Source organism: Amblyomma maculatum, chromosome 11 (assembly GCF_055883805.1).
Source record: "Amblyomma maculatum isolate TAMU_Amacu chromosome 11, ASM5588380v1, whole genome shotgun sequence".
In the NCBI taxonomy this organism is placed as follows: domain Eukaryota; kingdom Metazoa; phylum Arthropoda; class Arachnida; order Ixodida; family Ixodidae; genus Amblyomma; species Amblyomma maculatum.
The window spans coordinates 31208633-31229512 of record NC_139354.1 but is presented as its reverse complement, the minus strand read 5'-3'; the positions used below and the strand labels follow the sequence as shown (position 1 = coordinate 31229512).

At 44.7% G+C, this 20880-nt stretch overlaps 1 protein-coding gene across 1 annotated transcript; it reads right to left on the bottom strand.

Moving 5' to 3' along the window:
* Positions 1-463: 463 nt before the first annotated feature.
* Positions 464-20595, bottom strand: LOC146173371 (uncharacterized). The gene is made up of 3 exons (XM_084583367.1): positions 20520-20595; positions 19243-19305; positions 464-2892 (listed from the first exon to the last, which is right to left on the bottom strand). Exon 3 carries the CDS (start codon positions 2789-2791, stop codon positions 2306-2308), a length of 486 nt encoding a protein of 161 aa, XP_084439493.1. The 5' UTR covers positions 2792-2892; positions 19243-19305; positions 20520-20595; the 3' UTR covers positions 464-2305.
* Positions 20596-20880: the final 285 nt, after the last annotated feature.

The window sequence follows — 20880 nt, the reverse complement described above, 5'->3', positions numbered from 1 at the left end:
GAGTACAAACTCACAAGATAATAACCACCCAGTGAACCACAACTGACAAATAAAAAACAAAAATAATAATCTTAAGTATGTATCTCAGCCTGGAACTAGAGATCCTGTGGCCTACAAAAGAAGTGAAAGCGGCAGCACCAGGAAAAAACCCACAGTACCCAGTAGATGATTAGTCACCACTTAGGACAAAGGGAGGCTTCCTGAAGGGCCCTGGTAAGGCATATATCTAAGGGGGTCAAATCTTACAACTTTCTGCCAGGGGGAAGGGGGGAGGGGAGGTGGGGGGGGAGTACAAAGTAACAGGATAATAACCGCACAGGCAACCCCAACTAACATGAAAAAAAAAATAATAATAATAATAAAAAATGTTTGAGGACAAATTCAAGCAACAAGTAATAAGCAGTAAAATGCTATTCATGGTCAATTAACCATAATCAAAATAACCAATTTCTTTCTACATGGGACAGCAGCTGTTGTACAATTTTATTTTAGCGTTCATGAAGAATATCATACTGGCTTCACATGGCCTTCTGTCGACCCTTGATATCTGTCGCAATCACACACACGATTATGTATTTATCTAAGGGCACCTGTGCATGCATGGAGGGGACCACAACTTTCCATCTGACAGAACTGAAATGCATGATCCACATCATTCCTGTAATTCAGCTGCCTGCTATTTGAACTGTCCATCATTGATGCAAGTTTCAAAGAACTGCAATTAGCAAACTAATCCAAACAGAAAACAATGCCAAGAACTGCTTTAGTTTCGTCTTCAACAACTGTTTGAGAACTGCAATTAATCAAATGTAGAACAACAAAGATGAGAGGTTACATAATCTAAAAACAACATATCCTACCTGCGGCATGTAGGGTTTCGCATCCTAAAGTGACATATGTAGCTATAAAGAATACTGTAGTGGAAAGCTCTAGATTAATTTGACTGCCTGGGCTTTGTACTTTGCGTCGACATCTCACAGGAAACAGATGCATTTGAATTTCGCCTCTACTAAAGTGTGGCTGCCATCACAAGCATCACGACCTTGGGGCAAGTAGCCAAACGCGCCGCTGAGATGTCGCAGCGTGTACGTACATGCTATACACGTAAGCCTTTCCAGCATTAAAGCTGTCACATGCATGGCAGATATTCACGTTCAGCTTTGGAGTGATAAGTTTAAAAGTGTACCATTTGTGTTTGTCTAGCATGAAAAAGCAAAAAAATTAAGGGGAAAATATGAACATAATACATTGAAAAAGCACTAGTCATTAACACAGAGCACATTCGTTCCTTTATTAATGATAAACTGGCTTTCTACTATCTACTCGATCTGCAGACTATTCGCTTGTCTTGAGTAATGCGTTTTTCCCTGTACGTCATTGTTCCTTGTAAGCTTCATGTGTTTATTATGTTGCAATTGCCATTTAGGTTGTGAATTACCTTATATCACACGATTTTATTTCCTTTTGTAATTGCTTTATAGACGATTTTAGAGAAAGGTAAAGGGCGCTGGGCTCCTATCGTAGCACAGGAAAGTTGACAACCCCCCTTAACAGCCCAGTCAAACCGGTTTCTCCAAGGGTCGCAAAATGGTCTGTAGTTCCCTTCCTGCTTGGACCTAACCTTGGTCCGCACTGTCTGTATATAAATACAACTTTATTTCATCAGTCTTACGAAAACCAAATGTATGCAATTTACTGCTGTCAACTGATGTTCTTTTACCAGCAAACGAGGAATGTATTCCATAAAAAATTGAAATTGAAAGAGAATGGTCGCTCAAAAAACTGCCCTAAAATCATTCAATCTGTTAGCAAAAAGAGTCTAGCTGCATTTTTTTCTTTACCATTGTAAGTAATAAAAAACATATTTCAGAGAGGAGCATCTAAGAGTTGAATGTCTTAATCGATTGACAGGGGCCAACTTGAATTTGCCCCAAGTGAACCGTTGAAGAAGCAATAAAACAGAACATAAACTGCAAATATAACGTTTCATGATTTTAACCCCCAATAAGCAACTGGGAGCTTAATACACACATGCTACATCAGAAGGACTACAAACTAGCTACAGAACAAATGTATTCCAGTTTGCTTGAGGGGCATGCGAATGTCCATTTCCACATGCAAATGGTCAAGATATCAAATACAGCACATACATAGAAACATCAAAGCACCTGTCATAGCTAACATTATCAAAATGCAAAGGATATTATGGATGGCAGTGCCACATCAGTGTTCCTTCCTTTTCATGCTTAATTAAATTGCGCTTGACAGCAAATGGCCTTGTACAGAAGCGACACCTAAACGGTCTCTAGCCCGTGTGAGACCGTACATGCACTGTGAGGTGGACACGTTGTTTGAAGGCCATGGGGCAAAGCTCACACTGGTATGGCCTCACACCCATGTGTGTGTTCACATGTGCATTCAAGTGGTCTCTCACTGAAAATCCCTTCCCACATTGGTCACACTGGTAAGGACGCTCTCCAGTGTGGATGCGACGGTGTCGGATCAGGTGCGATACTTGTGCAAAGCTCTTGCTGCAGTACTCGCACCGATATGGACGCTCACCGGTATGGACACGACGGTGGCGTATCAGGTCCGCTGCCTGTATAAAGCTGCTGTTGCAGGACTCGCACCGATATGGACGCTCACCGGTGTGGACGTGAAGGTGCCGAGACAGGTTTGTTTTTCGAGAAAAGGTTTTCTTACAGTGAATGCACTGGTGTTGCTGGTGGCCTGAGTTTTCACCCTGCACATTTTGCTGGGTGCCTGCGTCTTCATCATGCATATTTTCCATGTCACCTTGAGGGCTTGCTATGCTGTGCGGTGCAGGGTGCTGTTCCACAAGTAAACTTTCCCCAGGAGGTGGCCCATGGCTGTAATGTGTGGTGACAAAACCTGCATCATAAAAAACAGAACATTTCCAGTAAACCACAGCATACCACGTCAATTCCCTTCATACTAGGGCCACAACCTTCACACAAAAATGTACAGCACCGGAGTCAATCGGTTAACATACAAATAACTTCACTTATCGCCACAAAAGAACTGAGTAAAGAACTAGAAATCAAGATGAAAACTGTGCACCTTGAGCCGTGCATTTATGGCAACCACGCCTTTATGACAATGGGGCTCTTGAGTCAAAGTTTATGTCATACATAGACAAAAAAATAAGTGAAAAGTTATAACCATTGAAGCATATTAGACGGCATCATAATGCTGCACTCTCCCATCAAACTTTAAGATTCAATATCCTTGAATTTTTTTTTTTTTAAACTGAAAACAAAATGTGCGACCTGTGGAAACATGCAAAGTAAATTTTTGGGAAGGAACTGTGAAAGCCAACAGCAGCATTGCACCGATGTAGCCAAAATATCCATTCTATATCTATTGCCTGTAATTATGAAATTATTCAAGGTCTTAAACAGGCACTTACTTATGAAATATGTACTGCCTCCAATGTAATATGTTCAGGATATTGTTTGCAGTTGCTTGTAGTTAACTGTATCACTAATGCAAGCTGCTGAATGGAATAGTTGAGTAAGCTGTTTTACCAAAGAACTCAAGACACTCAAAGGCTTGCGGACATAGTTTGCTAGAAATAGACACACCCATGTTGGAGTGACCACAAATCCAGCGATATCAAATATAGTGAAATCCATGATAAAAACAAAGATGTACTCGGTTGAAAGACCAAATGTAAAACCATGCACAAGACAAATTCTGACATGTCAGAAAAAGCATAGACGAGAAGTCACAGAACACTGAATGGAGATACATGCAGAACACAAAAGATGCTACTTAAAAGAAGCCAGCTGCTCAAAGCAGAAGTAATAAAGCACATGAAGCAAGGCCACAGATTGTGCAGAAAATGCATAGGTATTACTGGAGCTGCCAATGCACCAGCATATTTTTTTCACCAAGAACTTGAATGAGAAATCCTGAACTTTCTTCGGCATAAAGCTTTGAGTACGCAGGCAAAAATTCAACTATAAAATATTTCAGATCAGACATCCTCCATATTTCACACAATACAAAACTAAAATTGAAGTAAATCAATCAGTTTAGGAACAGTGGCAGATGTTTCAAAAGTTCATCCATTACTGGCTTCTACGAACTGTCTTGTCGATGCCTCTTCATGTGCCTGCAAAATAAAACAACACAAAATATCCTAAATGAATAAAAATCCCAATATCAAAATCAACAGCACACACACACTTCAAAATTTCAAGAATTGTAATTCATGGGCCATGGGCACCCTTGAAAGACAGCTTAGCTAGGAGGATTCGAAAGGAGTAAAAACTGTTCAAAATGAATACAGTAATCATTCAGTGCATGGTTTACGGAGTTTGACATTTACAAATGACCCAGGCTATGGGATGCTGTAAAAAAAAAAAGCTGCAGAAATTTGAACTCCATTAGATCTCTGACACCTGCACTGATATCTCATATTAAAGGGGTGCCTTACTTTTCACCCCTTCAATATATGGAAACCCCAGCCGTTACTGATCTTATATCCTTGGGTTCAGGAGTTGAGGTCTCAACCGCTTAGCTACCTTGGCAGGGTAAAGCAGATAACGATAAAATCTCAATAGATTTTGTTGCCAAGAGGCAAAGCTGGTCTGCCAAACTGTAACAGCAGCATATAAGAACCAGTGGCTCTGGTGGCTTTAAAGCATATAAAGCTGCTTGGTATCACCAAACTGTTCAAAAATTCTAGGAGGCACTTACGACCCGTTATGACCGATACGGCTAAAGCCTTTAGGGTTAGCTATCCTTCCTCGTTGGAGGCTGAGGAACGCACCCATTACCACTAGCCTATCATTCTTGATGTTTCCGACGTTTGCTGCGACAAGCCATTTATAGTTTATAGATGGGAGTTCGCTTAGCACACACTGTGCACATGAGAGCTACTGTATCCATGGAAATTGTCAGAGCACACACCCCACGTATCCTTTGTTGAGGTACACTGGTACCTCCTACGGGAGAAGGTAGGCGTGTCGTTAAAAAAGGAGAATTATGTTTCTCACAAATTCGGTGCAGACTATAGTGGTTAGAATGCTCGACTGGAGATCGGAAGGAAAATCCTGCCATTCCACTCTCAATTTCCTTTGTCCAAGCTTCTTGGTATGTTCATGCAGCATACCCACCCTCTGTAATTTAGCATTGTGGCAAGGTAACCTGGTTTTCTTTTCATCACTTTTCAAGACAGCTGTACCGCTTTCATAAAGTGTAGGGCTTCTGACGAGAGGAACTCCTTGGAAGTCATAGAAAAACTTACAAGGGTTCAACGCTGGTGAACCAATAATTGAGCGAAAGCATTAGCTGCGGATGACCGAGCATTCTTCTTCTTCTCCTTTTTTTCTTCCTCAGCCCAAATATAAAGCCCCACTTTAACCAAGCCGTATGAACGTGCCTTAGTGGTCTATAGGGGTAATGTGAATGCTAGGGCTCTAGCAGGCTGATTCTGACATAACCGTCCCATGTCAAACGAGAGACCCAAGTTGGCAGCTCTTGCCAGCCCACACCCTAGTGTCACGTGGGTAAGATGTGGCTACCGGCCGCGCTACGCTTAAGGTTCGAAACCTAAAGTAGTATTGCTTTCGCAATAATAAATGAGATCCACAATCTTGAGCTATCTAAGGTAAGCATATACATGTCCGTCGCTCAGTGGAATGCTGTCAACACGCTGTTAGAACAAGTCTTGTGGTAACAACAACCATTGTCTGAGGTGGTCCTTTAATGTGCATTGAAGTGCCATGTAACTGCAGGTACTGACAGAACTCTTGATCATGTTATGTGATGATGCCACCCTTGCATGCATATAGGTATTGTAAGAGAAGGTTTAATCTATACATCGAGAACGGCATCGAGGTCGGCAAGAAAGAGCACGGTGATCAAATCAACACGATGATCTGTGCGATCACAATTCCACAGACTGCTTCCTCTTCATCAGCGTCCAGCAAAAAGGGCTCATCTTCTTCTTCACAGTATATGCATTTCAGATTTTGCAGTGCATCACTTCAACATTTGCCACCACCAACATTTGTGCGAAAATGTTTTTTTCATGTATGTTAACCAGCATGACAAACAGATGGACCCTGTGCACAAGTCAAAAGTGCCACGAGCCAAACGTCCCGAGGCCACACGACATGGCAGGAGCTGTTAACTCGAGCTTACAAAGATATATTGGAAATATGTTCTGGGACGTCTCAGCTCCGAGTAAGAAAGGTTACTCCTAGGCCATGGAGGCATGTTTGTAGTTTGGTTAACGCGAGGCTTACAGAGGTCTATGCCAGGTTGTCTATCACATAACGGGGCAGCCTACGACCGTGTGCTAATGAGTATGTCTGAGATAACAGAGGCATAAATTAAATTAAGGAATTAGTGATTAAGTTTGTAGCAAAGGGCAATTAAATTAACAAGGATCCCCAGTGGGATCCACACAAAAGATAGCTCACAAAAGATATGGGTGATTAGTAATGTAGGCAACAATTCAAGCCAAGTGGAAAGGCATGAAATTGAAATGCGACGAATGCAAAAATATGTTGCGAGACAACCAGGCTGTGGTGTGCGACATCTGTCTCCGTTAGTTTCCTCAAGTGACTGGCCAAAGCAGATGGGGCTTGTGGTTTTGTGAGAAGCGCACTGTACTACTATAGATGCAACCTTGCCCCTTAACAACTGCAGTACAGTAAGTGCATCGTTTTGCTTTTGTACAATCTTCATGGTTTCCATGCAAACATTATTAGAAATTTCTTCCTAGAGAATATTTGCTGAAATGTGAATATAATGTGCAATAAAACAAGTGCTTTTTTTATATATACTTTTTCTCATACACACTAGTTCTTTGAAGGAAACCATAGACTAGAAGGAAATGTAATGGCATGCATTTTGTTACTTGACCCTGTTGTGCTGGCTCAGTAGAGAGCTCGGCTGCTGAACCCATGGATGCAGATTTGATTCCAGCTACAGCAGGGACATTTCAATAGAGCCAAAACAATTGGCAGTCATTCACCGTGCGGTGTCAGTGCATGTAAAAGTACTCCAGGTGGTCGAAATTATACCAGAGCTCTCAACTGTTGTGTCCGTCATGGCAGTGGTTGTTTTGGGATGCTAAACCAGACATCATATATATTACATCATACTCTGAGAAAGATATGAAAAAGAACTGAACAAGGGTAAATGGGGTACGCCTCAGTTTGCAGATGAGCCAAAGTTTCGACAAGTGGACTCGTCTTCGTCTGGGCGTAGCGATCATCACTGGCAGGGGTTTAAATACGCTTTTGCTTCCAAAGAAGAAAAGCTGGGGAGGGAAAAGCGGGTTTGAAGGTGTGGGGAGGAGAGGATGAGTGAGAAGTGGGTCATCAATTGAAAGAAAAAAAAAATCTTCAGTATGTACTTATCAGCCTGGAACCAGGGATTCTGTGGCCTGCAAAAGAAGCAAAAGTGGCAGTACCAGGAAAAACTACAATACCGGGTAGGTGATTAGTCACCACTTAAGCTGGTTTGGTGCAGATACACCTTACAAAGGGACAGGCTATACAAAGGACCCTAAGGCATATATCTAGGGGGACAATTCTTAAAAGGAGGGGGTAGGGGGGGAGTACAAAGTCACAGGATAATAACCACCCAGTGAACAACTGACAAATAAAAAACAAAAATAATAATCTTAAGTATGTATCTCAACCTGGAACTAGAGATCCTGTGGCCTACAAAAGAAGTAAAAGCGGCAGTACCAGGCAAAAACCCACAGTACCCAGTAGATGATTAGTCACCACTTAGGCAGGTTTGGTGCAGATACACCTTACAAAGGGCTTCTTAGGCTTAGGGCTTCCTGAAGGGCCCGGATAAGGCATATATCTAACGGGGTCAAAACTTAAAGCTTTCTGCCAAGTGGGGAGAAGGGGGGGGGGGGGGGGAGAAGTACAAATTAACAGGATAATAACCGCACAGGGAACCCCAACATGAAAAATAATATTAATAAAAAAAGCTACCTTGGCAGGGTAAAGCAGATAACGATAAAATCTCACAATACATTTTGTTGCCAAGAGGCAAAGCTGGTCTGCCAAACTGTAACAGCAGCATATAACAACCAGTTGCTCTGGTAGCTTTAAAGCATATAAAGCTGCTTCGTACCACCAAACTGTTAAAAATTCTAGGAGGCACTTACGACCCCTTATGACCGATACGGCTAAAGCCTTTAGGGTCAGCTATCCTTCCTCGTTGTTGGAGGCTGAGGAATGCACCGACTACCACTTGCCTATCATTCCTGATGTTTCCGACGTTTGCTTCGACAAGCCATTTATAGTTTAAAGATGGGAGTTCGCTTAGCACACACTGTGCATATGCTAGCTACTGTGTCCATGGAAATTGTCAGAGCACACATCCTCATGTATCCTCTGTCGAGGTACACTGGTACCTCCTACGGGAGAAGGCAGGCTTGTCATTAAAAAAGGAGAATTATGTTTCTCACGAATTTGGTGCAGACTAGTGGTTAGAACCCACAGCTGGAGATTGGAGGGATAGTGGTTCTATTCCCATTGGCGACAAATTTTTGTTCTCGAGTGCCTCTGCAGAGAACATTTTCTGATCCTACTTTGTGTACAAAATGTGCTTTCGCCTTACGTATGGGAGCATACATGTGGCATGTTTTCTTGCCCACCCGGTCATGGAACACAAGGTGTATTGCTCTCTGATACTGAACATGCCTTGTAAGAAATGCAGTACTGTTTCACACTTTTCGTAACAATTCTGCTCAGCACATGGATAATGTGAACGTTTTCAAGGCCCCTTTCTTAGATACCACAGTGACTACAAGGACAAGCGTTGGCAATAAAGGCTCTTCAGATGTTTAGATGCGGTCTGTTCTTATTTTGTAAGTGACAGTGTGGATGGTGCTGCTGCAGTACAAACTACTCCAGAAATGGCAAAGTGCCTTCTGCAGAGTGATATTCAATTACAATGGTTTCATCGCAGATTACAAGTTGTTTATGTATAGCTGCATTAAGGAAATCTGTTACAATGATAAAAATTTTGCAGGAATCAATATGTGCAAGGTGTTCAGAGAAAAACAAGACATACCATGGCATATCGTGTGCCTTCTTGTTGTTATACTTGATATCATCGCTATACATTGCCAGTCTATGATCTTATGGTTAGGCACCTGGCCTGTACCTATATTTGTAAAGAAGCATTTTATACTGCAAGGCATACTAATGCAATAATAATTTAAAAAAAAAAAACAATGTGAAAATAATGAGAAGACGGTTTTCAAACTTTGGGTACTGAACTAAAAATAAAAAAAGCTAAAGAACATGCATTTCTTTTTTTTGCATCAAGCATGATTTGACAACCTTAATCATGGTATCATTCTCACAAGAGTCATAACACAATGGTTTGCTGTCAGAAGTCCATAGCTTGAAGCGTGTGAAGGCAGCTCCTGAAAGGCCCAATTTAAAGCCAGCAATGACTGCAATCAGGCTGTGCCTAAGAGGATGCAATACAAAAGCAAAACAATGAGTAAAACAGATTCAATGGCAAACATGGAAAAATGGAAAACAGAGACCAAAAGGAGAAATGGCAAATGCCGAAAGAAGACAAGGAAGTAAGCTGCAACCAAACAAAATTGGCCAGCGTGCCTTTGGCTCATGATTTACGCATTCGAGATGCAAGCGATGATTTGGCAGATTTGATTTAGTCGACAGTTTGCCAGAGATGAGGCGGGCAATCACTGCGAATATTAGGTTATATATACTTCATGCACAAAGTAATTCGCTGCTCCAGAGCTGCAAATGTTATTTTTGACAGTCTTAGATTCCGTCGCGGCATTACGGAATTCAAAATACAACTGCTGTACATTTCCCAGCTGGCCGATGCATGAAACATTCCACGTGTGCCCCCTCAAATTACACTACCACAACCACAGAAGCTTTAACTATTGCCCCTGCTAGAGACAAGACAACACAAGAAATCTTGTGGTACATGATTATGCCCAACAATATAGCGGCAACTTGGATGTTCCACAGAGAAACACACAAAATGTGCATTAAAAGCATGCGACACTTAAAACTTTATCGTACTACTAAAAATAAGATACAAAGATTGCCTGCTCTGCCACTTCGACTAAAGCCCTGCAAACAATTACACCGACGATACTGGCAGCAGATATGCCCGGCAAAGTGTACAACGTTACTTTGCAGCACATGTCAAATCTGTCTCTATCGAACATACTCGTGGCACATACGACAAAAATTCGACCTTAGCATTGACAAGTACGCACATGGTGTTCTTTTTTTTTTATTGAGTCTCCACGTACTGGATTGAATTGGCCACTGTCAAAACTGTAGGTAGCCAATGCAGTTATTTTTTTTGACAAATCTATTGTGACCATAGAATAGTCTTACTTTCTTTGGTTGTATGAAGAGTAACAAACTCTACATTGACTCTTCTTACATTTTTGCCAAATCTATTGACCATGGAGTACTCCTCATTTTTTTGGGTTTATAAAGAGTAAGAAACAAGTGCAACTGAAAAATTTTGCAGACAGTCAGGGCATTTTGGAGCAACTTGGGGCAGAAATATGAAACTTTATAAAAATTGTGCAACTGGCATAGCTGTTCCAGCCCTACTGCTAATCACCTACAATGTTACATAGCCACCAGTCGCAAGCAGCCACGCGACATATACAAACCTCTTTTAACTAAACTGCATGAAGATGCCTGTGTGGCATAGCAGTAACGTGCCTGCCTCAGCACCCAAGGACCAGGAAACGTTGGATCCTATCCCACCTTTCGACCTCGTATGAGCAAGCAGAGTTTGTGAGAGCATGTAGTAATGTCATGCAACCCTATCCAATGACAAATGAGTTTTGCCATGTTGCCTTCCAATGTCATGTTAAAAAAAATTACAGGGAAAACTTAAGCTTTGCTTTCAAGGGTATGCCGCCATAGCATAAGCGACCAGCTCACATATACTGCATTTTCTGGTGTACAAGATGTGGATTTTTCACAAACATTTTGGTAGTGCGTCCGGTGCGTCTAATGTGAATATTTTTCATTTTAAGCAGCATTCATAGGTTAACTAAACACAATGAGTTAACTTTTTCGTGAGATAGGGGCGGTAGAGACTTCTTTAATTGCAATAGCTATGATCGTCTCAAAGCAACCTAGCATTAGTAACACAAAATGCCAAAAAATGGCAACATCTGCTCTTCTCAGCCTTTCCACACTGCCAAGGCAAGTTGACATACTTTTCCAGTTGCAATTTACAGAGTTGTTTGGTGGCTACTCAATGTGTTTTTTCCATTTCCTGCACATGCTTTGCCACGTCGTCAGAATGACTCGGAAAACTCTCACTTGTTACTGCGCAGTGACAAACAGCGCAGTGATTATGAGCGCAAGAGGATGCCTTAGCACTGCTTGAGAAGTCACCTAACTTATTTCGATAGCACACCACGGATGAAGAATTTCAAGTCTTTCAGTAATAATATAAAGTGTTCATGCTCTCAAGCTGCGAGAGTATTTTTGGACATAAGTGCTGCCTTTTTTTCTATCATTAGCACGTAAACTTTTTTTCATTTCTGCACAGAACATTTCCTGATGGTCGCAAAACATTTATAGTCACGTCCTATTGCCCTAACCTGGGTAAACTGAGGTGCATCTTCTACGGCAATTGTTTCATAAATGAATCTAAATATGAGGGGTGTATCTTATAAGCTGGACAATATCACAAAGCCCCGCATTAACAATGCCATATAAATGCACCTGCATGGCCTAGGGGTAATGTGAATGCAAAGGTCCTGGCAGGTGGATTCTGATATCACCCTCCTATGTGAAAGGAGAGAGGCCTGAGTTGGCAGCTTCTACCAAACATAATGTCAGGAAACACTATGTCCAGTTAGTCCCCAGCCATGTCAGATAACTGTTGCCTACCACTGCCATGCTCGTAATTTTTGGGTCACAACACCAATGTCAGCTGACGGCCACTGACATCGGATATATTGTGAACAGGTCCTTTAACGCTATCACATTAAAACAATGACCCCGTCAGGCTGCAACGACAAAAAGCTGAAGCAACAATGTTACTTTGAATGTTCCTAAGGTGGCTTAAGTGTCTCCAAGTGTTTTCTTTCTTTGGGTTGTCAACCTAACAAATGTCAATTTATAGCACACATAATTAATGTGATAGCATTCAAGACCCCACCCTGTATTCAATATGTTGCTGTTGGTGTTGTGAGCAAAAAATCATGATATTTAAAGAAAGGTTGGTTTGGTTTGTGGGGTTGAACGTCCCAAAGAAGCGACTCAGGCTATGAGAGACAGCGCCTTGCTTTTCGCCTCCACAGAAAGGCAGCCGCCGAGGCCGAGATTCGATCCCGCGTCCTCGGGAACAGTAGTCGAGCGCTGTAACCACTGCGCCACCCCGGCGCGGTCAAGGGCTTAACTTCACATTTGAGTTGCCAATAAATGGGGGCATGTGATTTTTAGACCTTGAGTAGAGGCTTGATACTAATCACATCTGTTGGATGTATGCACCTAAGGCCGGGAAGCCCCTTCTCTCCTTTAGTTCGAAACATTCCAGGCTGAAGGATGGGATAGTACCTGTCATGTCAACATCCCATGAATCATTATGTCGCCAGCAGATGGAGGAGGGTCTGCATGGTCATCTGGTCAGGATACGTGAGGAAAGCTATCCAGGCAAGATCCTTGCAAGGTTGGCGGGAAGACTCTTGGCCAAGCTGAAGTTGAAGGTGGCACCGGGTTCTCAGGGGCATCAGGATGAGATTCGAAAGAAGGTCCCTTGCATACCGCATCTATGAGGTGTCTCGCACCGACTTAATAAGTTCGCAGCGTGGCACAATGTGAGTTGAGTTCGCCCACCATAAAGTTGGAAAAGTGCGCACTGCAGTGCATAAGAAGCAAGAGCCAGCCTAGTCTAACGACTCAGACAAGTTCACGGACTGCAAAAAAAAGGCGTCATGCTTAGGGTTCCTTTGGCACGCAGAAAGATATATTACGGTCAAACGGGCAGGTGCATAAATATCAGGCTGAAAAAAGCACGTCAAAAACTCTGCCATGAATGCAAAGATATTAAGGATGAACCTGGCCTGCCATACTTGCATAACACAATGATCCACTCTTACAGCAACAACCAGATAGGCAGGGGTAATTTTTGATGCTAACTGCTTTGCTAACAACCTATACACGTGTGGCAAAACCATCCGTTGTGTTAAAAGAAAAGATTGTCTTCACTGATAAGTGCCTTGCATTGCACCGTAATCCTTGATGTTTTGTTTTTGGTCTCGCGCATTTCATCATATATATTTGCAATGTTTTCTAATAAACTTTCAGTTGTTACAGTGCCCGTGTAGTCATTTCTTAACTCGGTCTGTCTCTTATGCACTTTTCCACAATATAGACTTTGCCACTTGTAATTGGGAAGCCACCCAGGGCAACCTATCCTGGGTACATGTAAGCTTCACCTTTAAGTGTACGATGTGATAACGTGATATGACCCTCAGTGTCCAGATTCTGCCATTTACCAAACAGTCCAAGTCTGTATCCTGTGTGACCTCGGCAAGTTGCAAAAGGGCGACCAGAATCTTGCAGCCTAGTTTATCCTATGCAATAGCATGGCCCAGTCTGCCGTCTGGTTGTGTCGACACTGAAGGCAACAGCAGCAGGCTGGTGACAGGAACGAGCACCTTGAAGCGGCACTCTGAAACACATTTGATTACAACGAAAAAGACAATAAATATGTCCTCACACAACTAAGCAAGATTAATCGCAGGCCTTTCTATATGTGAGACACTGGTTCAAGAATAAAAGAATGCTTATTAGCTGAAAAACAACTTTCTAAGGATGAATCCACACTGAAAAAAAATGGAAGCAATTCACTCCAACTCTTAAACAAGTATAGATGCCTAATTACAGGGTTCATGTTTTATCCTTTGTAATGACGAGTAAGGCATTATTGTACACGGTTACCACATGATATTCACCCACGACTGCTGAATAATAAATAACAGAATTTCTTTTCACACCTGTTTCAGTTACAAAAGCCAAGTGATGGCGCGACCTCAAAGTTAAAGGGCCACTGTCCAGGGAAGGCCCTTTTAAGCAAAGGCGCCCAGTGTTTCGATCAGATACCGGAGATAGTCTGTGCAAAATGCTACAGTCACACGAGCGCCGCAAAGCATCGAAAATACAATTCAAAGCTCTCTCATGTTCTCCTCTGGGAAGCCAGCTTCCCCGTTTCCTGTGCTGGCCCGACGGGCCACGATAATGACGTACGTACCGGGAACGATGTCCATTGGTCTGTCTCGCTGACTGACGGGAGAAGGATGGGTGTCTACCGCTCGCAGCGCGCTTTTCCCTCGCCACAACCAGACAATCCAGCGGCGCGCGCTCCCTCGACCGTTTTTTTTTTGTTTTCGCGCTCGCGGAGAGCCACGCCCCACCTCCCGCCAAACGCGGAGGAGGAAGGGGAATTTGTATTGCGGAGGCTAGACGACCTTGGGCAGGAGAGTGAAAAACCTTTGCGAGGGAACGGAAGGAGAGAGGCATGATAGAATCAGGTGATTGCGGTGGCTGTAACTACGTTATTAGTTACTCTTTTTAAAAACATTTTGCGGCCTTGCGTTCTAGGGGCGAAGTCTCACAGTCACCGGGGAAGAAAATATTTTCGACCGGAGGGTGGACAGTGGGCCTTTAAGTCTAGGTCATGTGAGGGATGAAAAAAAACACCAATATAATCGTTCTCGTGTCATTGGAAGTCACAACAATGATAAAGTCAGCCTGCCTCAAGAACCGGAATCACGAGAGAATGTTGAGCGATCATATCGCTGTTTTTTCATGCCATATTTGACCAAGACTTGATTGTGACATCACAGCCACCTCTCGGCTGCTGGAACCGAAACTGGTGTTAAAAGAAAATTGTAGTAAAAATGATTTAGCAGCCGTACGCAAAAACCACATGATGATCTATATACAGGAATGTTTTATGCATTATTACCAAAACGAAAAAAGCCACTGAAATTTAGTGTCTATACTCCTTTAACACTGCAACTTGCTCACAAACATGAAAAGCTATGCTGCCGCACTTTCTCTCACAGTAAAACAGAAAGCAGCACATTGAATTTGCCACTGAAAGACCTTATTTGGAGCAACCAGCCACAAACCCAGAGTTTCCCCATATACCTTCAACAATACCCGGCACACAGCCTTAAATATGTTTATGAAATACCATTAAATCTTTCCTCTCCACCCACACTCAATATATTGTTACAGTTAAAGTCAACGTGCAACATGCCGACCGCATGCAGTTGGGGATAATAAAAGTGTATTAACACCTCTAACAACTGGCGACGAGGAGTAACCGGAGTAATGTCACCGTGATGTCGAATTTGGAGCCGTTTGCGGGCGAAGGAACGGAATGGGAGGAGTACATGGAGATTCTTGAACAGCACTTCACCGCCTACAGCATCCCGGAGGAAAAGAAGCATGCTGTTTCTCAGCCCATGCGGAAAGTCGACGTATTCACTGCTTCGTCGCTTACTGGCACCCCGACGGCCAAGTGACAATCCCCTCACCGAGAGCATCCAGTTTCTAAATCGTCAGTGATTGTACAACGCTATCGTTTTCACTGCAGAGTTCAATGGGACAGAGAACCAGTCAACGAGTTCATTGCCGAACTGCGTAAGTTGGCGGATTTGTGTGATTTTGGAGAGGAACTGGAGAACAACTTGAGGGACCGGATCGTGCATGGTATTTGGGATAGGGCAAAGCTATGACGGCTGCTGGAAGAGTCGAAGCAGATGCTGGACCGCACGGTCAAAATCATCACTAGCATGGAAGCTGCCGTTTCGGGTGCCAAAATGATGACCGAGCAGACTGAGGAGGTCAACATTCATCGCGTGTCGAAAGGCAGTCAGTGATCGTCTTAGCTGCGGCGGAAGCATCACGAGCATTCGTGCAGGTTCAGGAATTTAGAGTGTTTTGCTTGCCAGAAGAAAGGTTACATAGAAAAAAATGAACGGGCGGACAGGAACCTGCAAGGCGCAGAACAGAACAGGCAGCAAGGAGCAGGACCAGCCAGTTATCGACCTCGCCACGTGGTGATGGCCGTAGACCCGCTAGATACCCCACTAGAAGACGAGAACGGAGAAACGGACGTCTGTAATCTGCCGTTACTAGAGAGCAGACCAGCGAGCACCGCCGTCAGGCCACAGCCAGACAGTGTAAATGTCCTCAAGCCGAGAGTCCCACCTATTTACGCTACGGTTAGCGTCAATGGTCAGTCGATATGCATGGAGGTTGGCACAAGAGCAGTATACTCGGTGATGGACGAAGCGGAATGCAAGAGACGTTTTCCGAGGATGGCTATGGAGAAGTCTGATCTCAAGTTAAGAGGCAACTTTGGACACCAGTCAGCAGTCGCGAGGAAAGCGTCACTGCTTGCAAAGTTTGGAGGAAAGGTTGCACAACTGCCATTGTTCATCGTCAGAGGTAGTTCACGGGCCCCTATTAGGCAGAAACTGGGCAAAAGCTTTTGGCATGCCGCTTGAGAGCCTGCTCAATGGTAACGCAGTCGAAGATATACAGGACAAGATAGGTCAGTTCCCCAATATGCTCGCCGAAGGTGTCGGACAGTTTTCAGGAGTGAAAGCCAAGACAAGAGTACTTAAGGATGCGCAACCATAATTCTTCAGGCCGTGGGTAACCCAGGAGCTACAAAGGCTGCAGAGAATGGCAAAACGGGCACTGCTGGTGCCCGTTTTGAAGAAGGACGGGAAAGTTAGGCTGTGCAGAGACTTCAAGGTCACAATGAACCGAGCAGCCAGTACTGAGACATGTCCAGTGCCATGGGTCGAGGAAATCTGGGCACAGCTGGCAGGAGGCGTGTTGTTTTCGAAGTTGGACCTTCAAGACGCATACCAGCAAGTGAAGCTGGACGAGGATTCTAAGAAGTATGTGACTATTAATACCCAGCAGGGACTGTTTCAGCACAACCGACTGCCATTTGGAGTGGCATCAGCACCGGCAATTTTTCGTGAAATGGAGAATTTGCTTCGCGGTTGCCGAAGAACTGTCGTGTGCTTCGATGACATACTAGGTGCTGGGGTGTCTCCAGAGGACCACAGTAAGAATGTGGAGGAAGTATTAAAACAACTGAGTGATGCAGTGTTAAAGCTGAAGGCCCAGAAATGTGTATTCGCCGCAGCAAGCGTAGCACACCTGGGATATGTGTCATCGACAAGGATGGCCTGCATACAGCACCAGAGAAAGTTGAAGCCATTGTTCGAGCACCAGCACAGATTTGAGTTGCAGAGCTTCTTGAGTCTGCTTAATTTTTACAGGAGGTTCCTACCACAGTTGTACAACAATACTGCCCCCCCTGTATCAACTGCTTAAGAACGGAGTCCTATGGCACTGGGGACCTGAACAGGAAGCAGCATTTGCACAAAGCAAGCAGTTGCTGGTATCAGCAAGAGTGTTGGTTTATTATGGCCCAAGGTTGCCCTGGTTGCTGTGTTGCGATGCGTCGCCGTATGGCATTGGAGTTGTACTAGCACATCGGCTGTAGTCCGGAGAGGAGAAGCCAATAGCCTTTGCTTCTCAGAGACTAACAGCTGCTGAAAAGAATTACAGTCAGTTGGATAAAGAGGCATTGTCAATAATTTTTGGAGTGTTAAAGTTCCATCAGTTTGCGTGGGGAAGGCCATTTGAAATTATCACGGACCACAAGCCATTATTGGGACTGTTTGGTCATGAGAACCGAATTTCACTTCAAAGTTCACCGAGAGTGTTGCGTTGGGCCCTGATGCTGAGTGGATATAACCACCGGTAGTGCTTCAGACCAGGGGCGAGCTTGGAAAATACTGATGCTTTGAGTCGCCTGCCACTCGCTAAGGCGCCACCAGAGGAGCCCAGGATCAGGACATGTTGGAAGCTGCATACCCAAATGTCCTGTCAGCCTCAGCAGTGGAGGCAGCAACTGATCGTGAACCCGTGTTGGCCCCCCTGTGTAGTGTGTTGTGGTTGGGAGGGCACTTGCCACTCGAACAGGATTTTCGGCCATTTGCAAATCGAATGGAGGAGTTCGCGGTGATGGAAGGCTGTGTGCTACAGGGAAATCGGGTAGTACTACCCGAGTCGCTACGGGCAGCTGTGCTGGAGCTGCGGCATGAGTGCCATCCGGGTAAAGAAAAAATGGAGTTAGTGGTCCGCAGTCACGTGTGACGGCCAGGGATTGATGCGGACATCACTACGAGTGTGCGCTGGAGCACAGTTTGTCAGGTGCATCGTAAGGCTCCCAAGGCAATGCAACTGGCACCATGGCCATTCCCAGAGCGGGCGTGGTCCCAGTTACACGTAGATATTGGGGGACCTTTTCAAGATGTGTACTGCTTGGTACTTTTGGACGCATACTCGAAGTGGGTAGAGGTGGTTCAGATACCGTCACCATCGGCGGAGGCCACAATTCCATGCCTACGCACTATCTTTGCCAGCCATGGATTGCCTGATGTCGTGGTGAGCGACAATGGTCCAACATTCGCAAGCGCACAGTACAAGGCATTCTTGGCTAGGAATGGTGTCCGGCCTATCCCGATTCCACCATACCATCCTGCGTCAAATGGGGCTGCAGAGCGGGTTGTCCAAACCATAAAGGACAAGCTTAAGAAGGTGCAACGAGGGGATTTTGAGTGCCGAGTGGCGAGGATTTTGCTGACATATCGAACGACACCTCATTCCCTCACTGGTCGTTCCCCTGCTGAACTGCTCATGGGTCGGCGTTTGAAGACTGCAATAGATCTGCTGAAGCCAGACTTGCGCACCAGAGTGGGCCTACAGCATCTACAGCAAAAAGTGCGTGGCGATGCTGAAGCCAGGAGGGAGCCAGTGCCCGTGGCTGGGGACACACTTTGGGCCAGGAATTTCAGACTGGGGCCCCAATGGGTACCAGCAATCGCCAAAGCATCGACCAGTTCGTCATCAGCCGAGGTAGTACTGGAGGATGGCACTGTGTGGCACCGCCATGGAGACCACTTGCAGCGCCGGCTCAGAGGGCCAGAAGAGGGGTCAGACAGCAACCGCGGGGACGAGCAAATCATGCAAGGGCCAGAAAGGACTGTGGTGCCAAACACCCCAACGCCAGTCTCCACATCACAGTCACTGGGGAGTGAGGCACAACAGCGTGTGCCGGCAGCAATTGAGCCAAACGTCACGAGTCCTGCTACCCCCTCACCTGCTAGTGATCCCACCGCTTTAAAAACTCCAGTGTGTCGACAGTCATCCAGAGTTCGCCGCCCTGCGCAACGGTATACAACGTAGTTTCAACTTGGGGTCAGGAAGGAGTGTTGTGGTGGTAACCTCAATACGAGCAGAAGGCGACGGGTTACGTGACGCATCTCATCACAGATGAGAATGAGAAAGCTTTGAAGAATCAGAAGTACATAACTACAGTCGTAGACTATAACGAGGTCCAAATGAGCGGGAGCGCGGACCGCGGGCTGGCCGCCAACACCGCGATTGCATGCACTTGCGCTCTGGTCGTGCTTACCACCCTGCCGTGGTCCAACTCACGTAAATCTATCACCATGCCATAACGTAGACTATCACCCATTCTAGGCACTATTCTTTCCACTGTGCTATTCTTCGTAATTTCACATTTCACGTCCACGTATGCAGTACATATTTCCTGCGCCTCACGCACCTCGTATCAACTTATCAACTTCGATTTGGCTACATTTGGCTATCCCTACCAAGTGGTAGCTGCAACCACCAACCTAGTCTACTAACTTTGAAACCACTACAACGCCACAACTATAGTGCCTAGAATATCTATACCCCAACTACCATAGCCTCCTTTATACTCCAACTACACATCCGGCTTTTCCGACGTATCCCAACTCCAAAAGAGCCATCTACCTTGCGTATCCTGAAGAAATGTTTATCGGGTCGGTTGGAAGTAAACCTGGACCCCTACGATCGGGTCCGTCCGCCGTACCTTTAGTCATAGCCTTTTATTTAACCGGCGCCTAATCTGCCACCGCGAAAGATTTTCAAACGGTTTCTTCGGCACGTACCTGACAACCCGACGAGTATACTTGAAACAGACCACCTACACGCTCATCTTAGTTTTAAACGAGGCACTGTCATACGAGAGCTTGCGGGTCGGCGCACACAATGCAAATAGGCGAGAAACAGGGCAAGCCTACCTGAGTCGGCAGCAATAATTATAACACCGACGCCCCGCTGACGATGAAGCAAGTCAACAAATATGCACTCAGCAATAATTCCAGTGAGGGAGCGCTAGTTTTTGCCCAGCGTGCATAGTTTTCTTTTTTTTTTTTTTTTTGTCGCTGTACATATTTTACGTATCGCGTGCACGTGGATCCATATGAGGCCTGTAGTACACCTGACAATCCGCTCAGGATACTGGATACACATAAAACACCTACACGTGTATGCTATCCTAGTTGACAATCGAGTACTACGCATCAAAAACGTAAAGAACACTACCCGAATATAGGTGCTGCTCGTAGCTCTGGGTTGATGACACCAAGGAAGCACTCAATGGAGGCGGCGGAGCGACCGTTAAAGCTCATTTCTCCGGCTTCTTCTCCACGAATAGGCGCCGATCACACACCAAGGCGCTCTGGGTTGATGCTGACACCAGAAGGAATGGCAGCGGCAGCGCGACCGCTATAGTTCCTTTCTCCGGCTTCTCTGGCAGTTTGCGCGGGAACAGCGGTCAACGTGCAGGACCGCAGTTAACAAATCAATTCAAGATTGGAATACAATAATTTTAATAAACAATTAAAATGAAAATAAAAAGAAGTTAAAATATTATGAGAATCAAATACTAGTAATACTACAATTG

What these genes read in the sequence shown, in the direction of transcription:
- LOC146173371 (XM_084583367.1), bottom strand. Translation starts at nt 2,791, where the DNA reads ATGGAAAATATGCATGATGAAGACGCAGGCACCCAGCAAAATGTGCAG.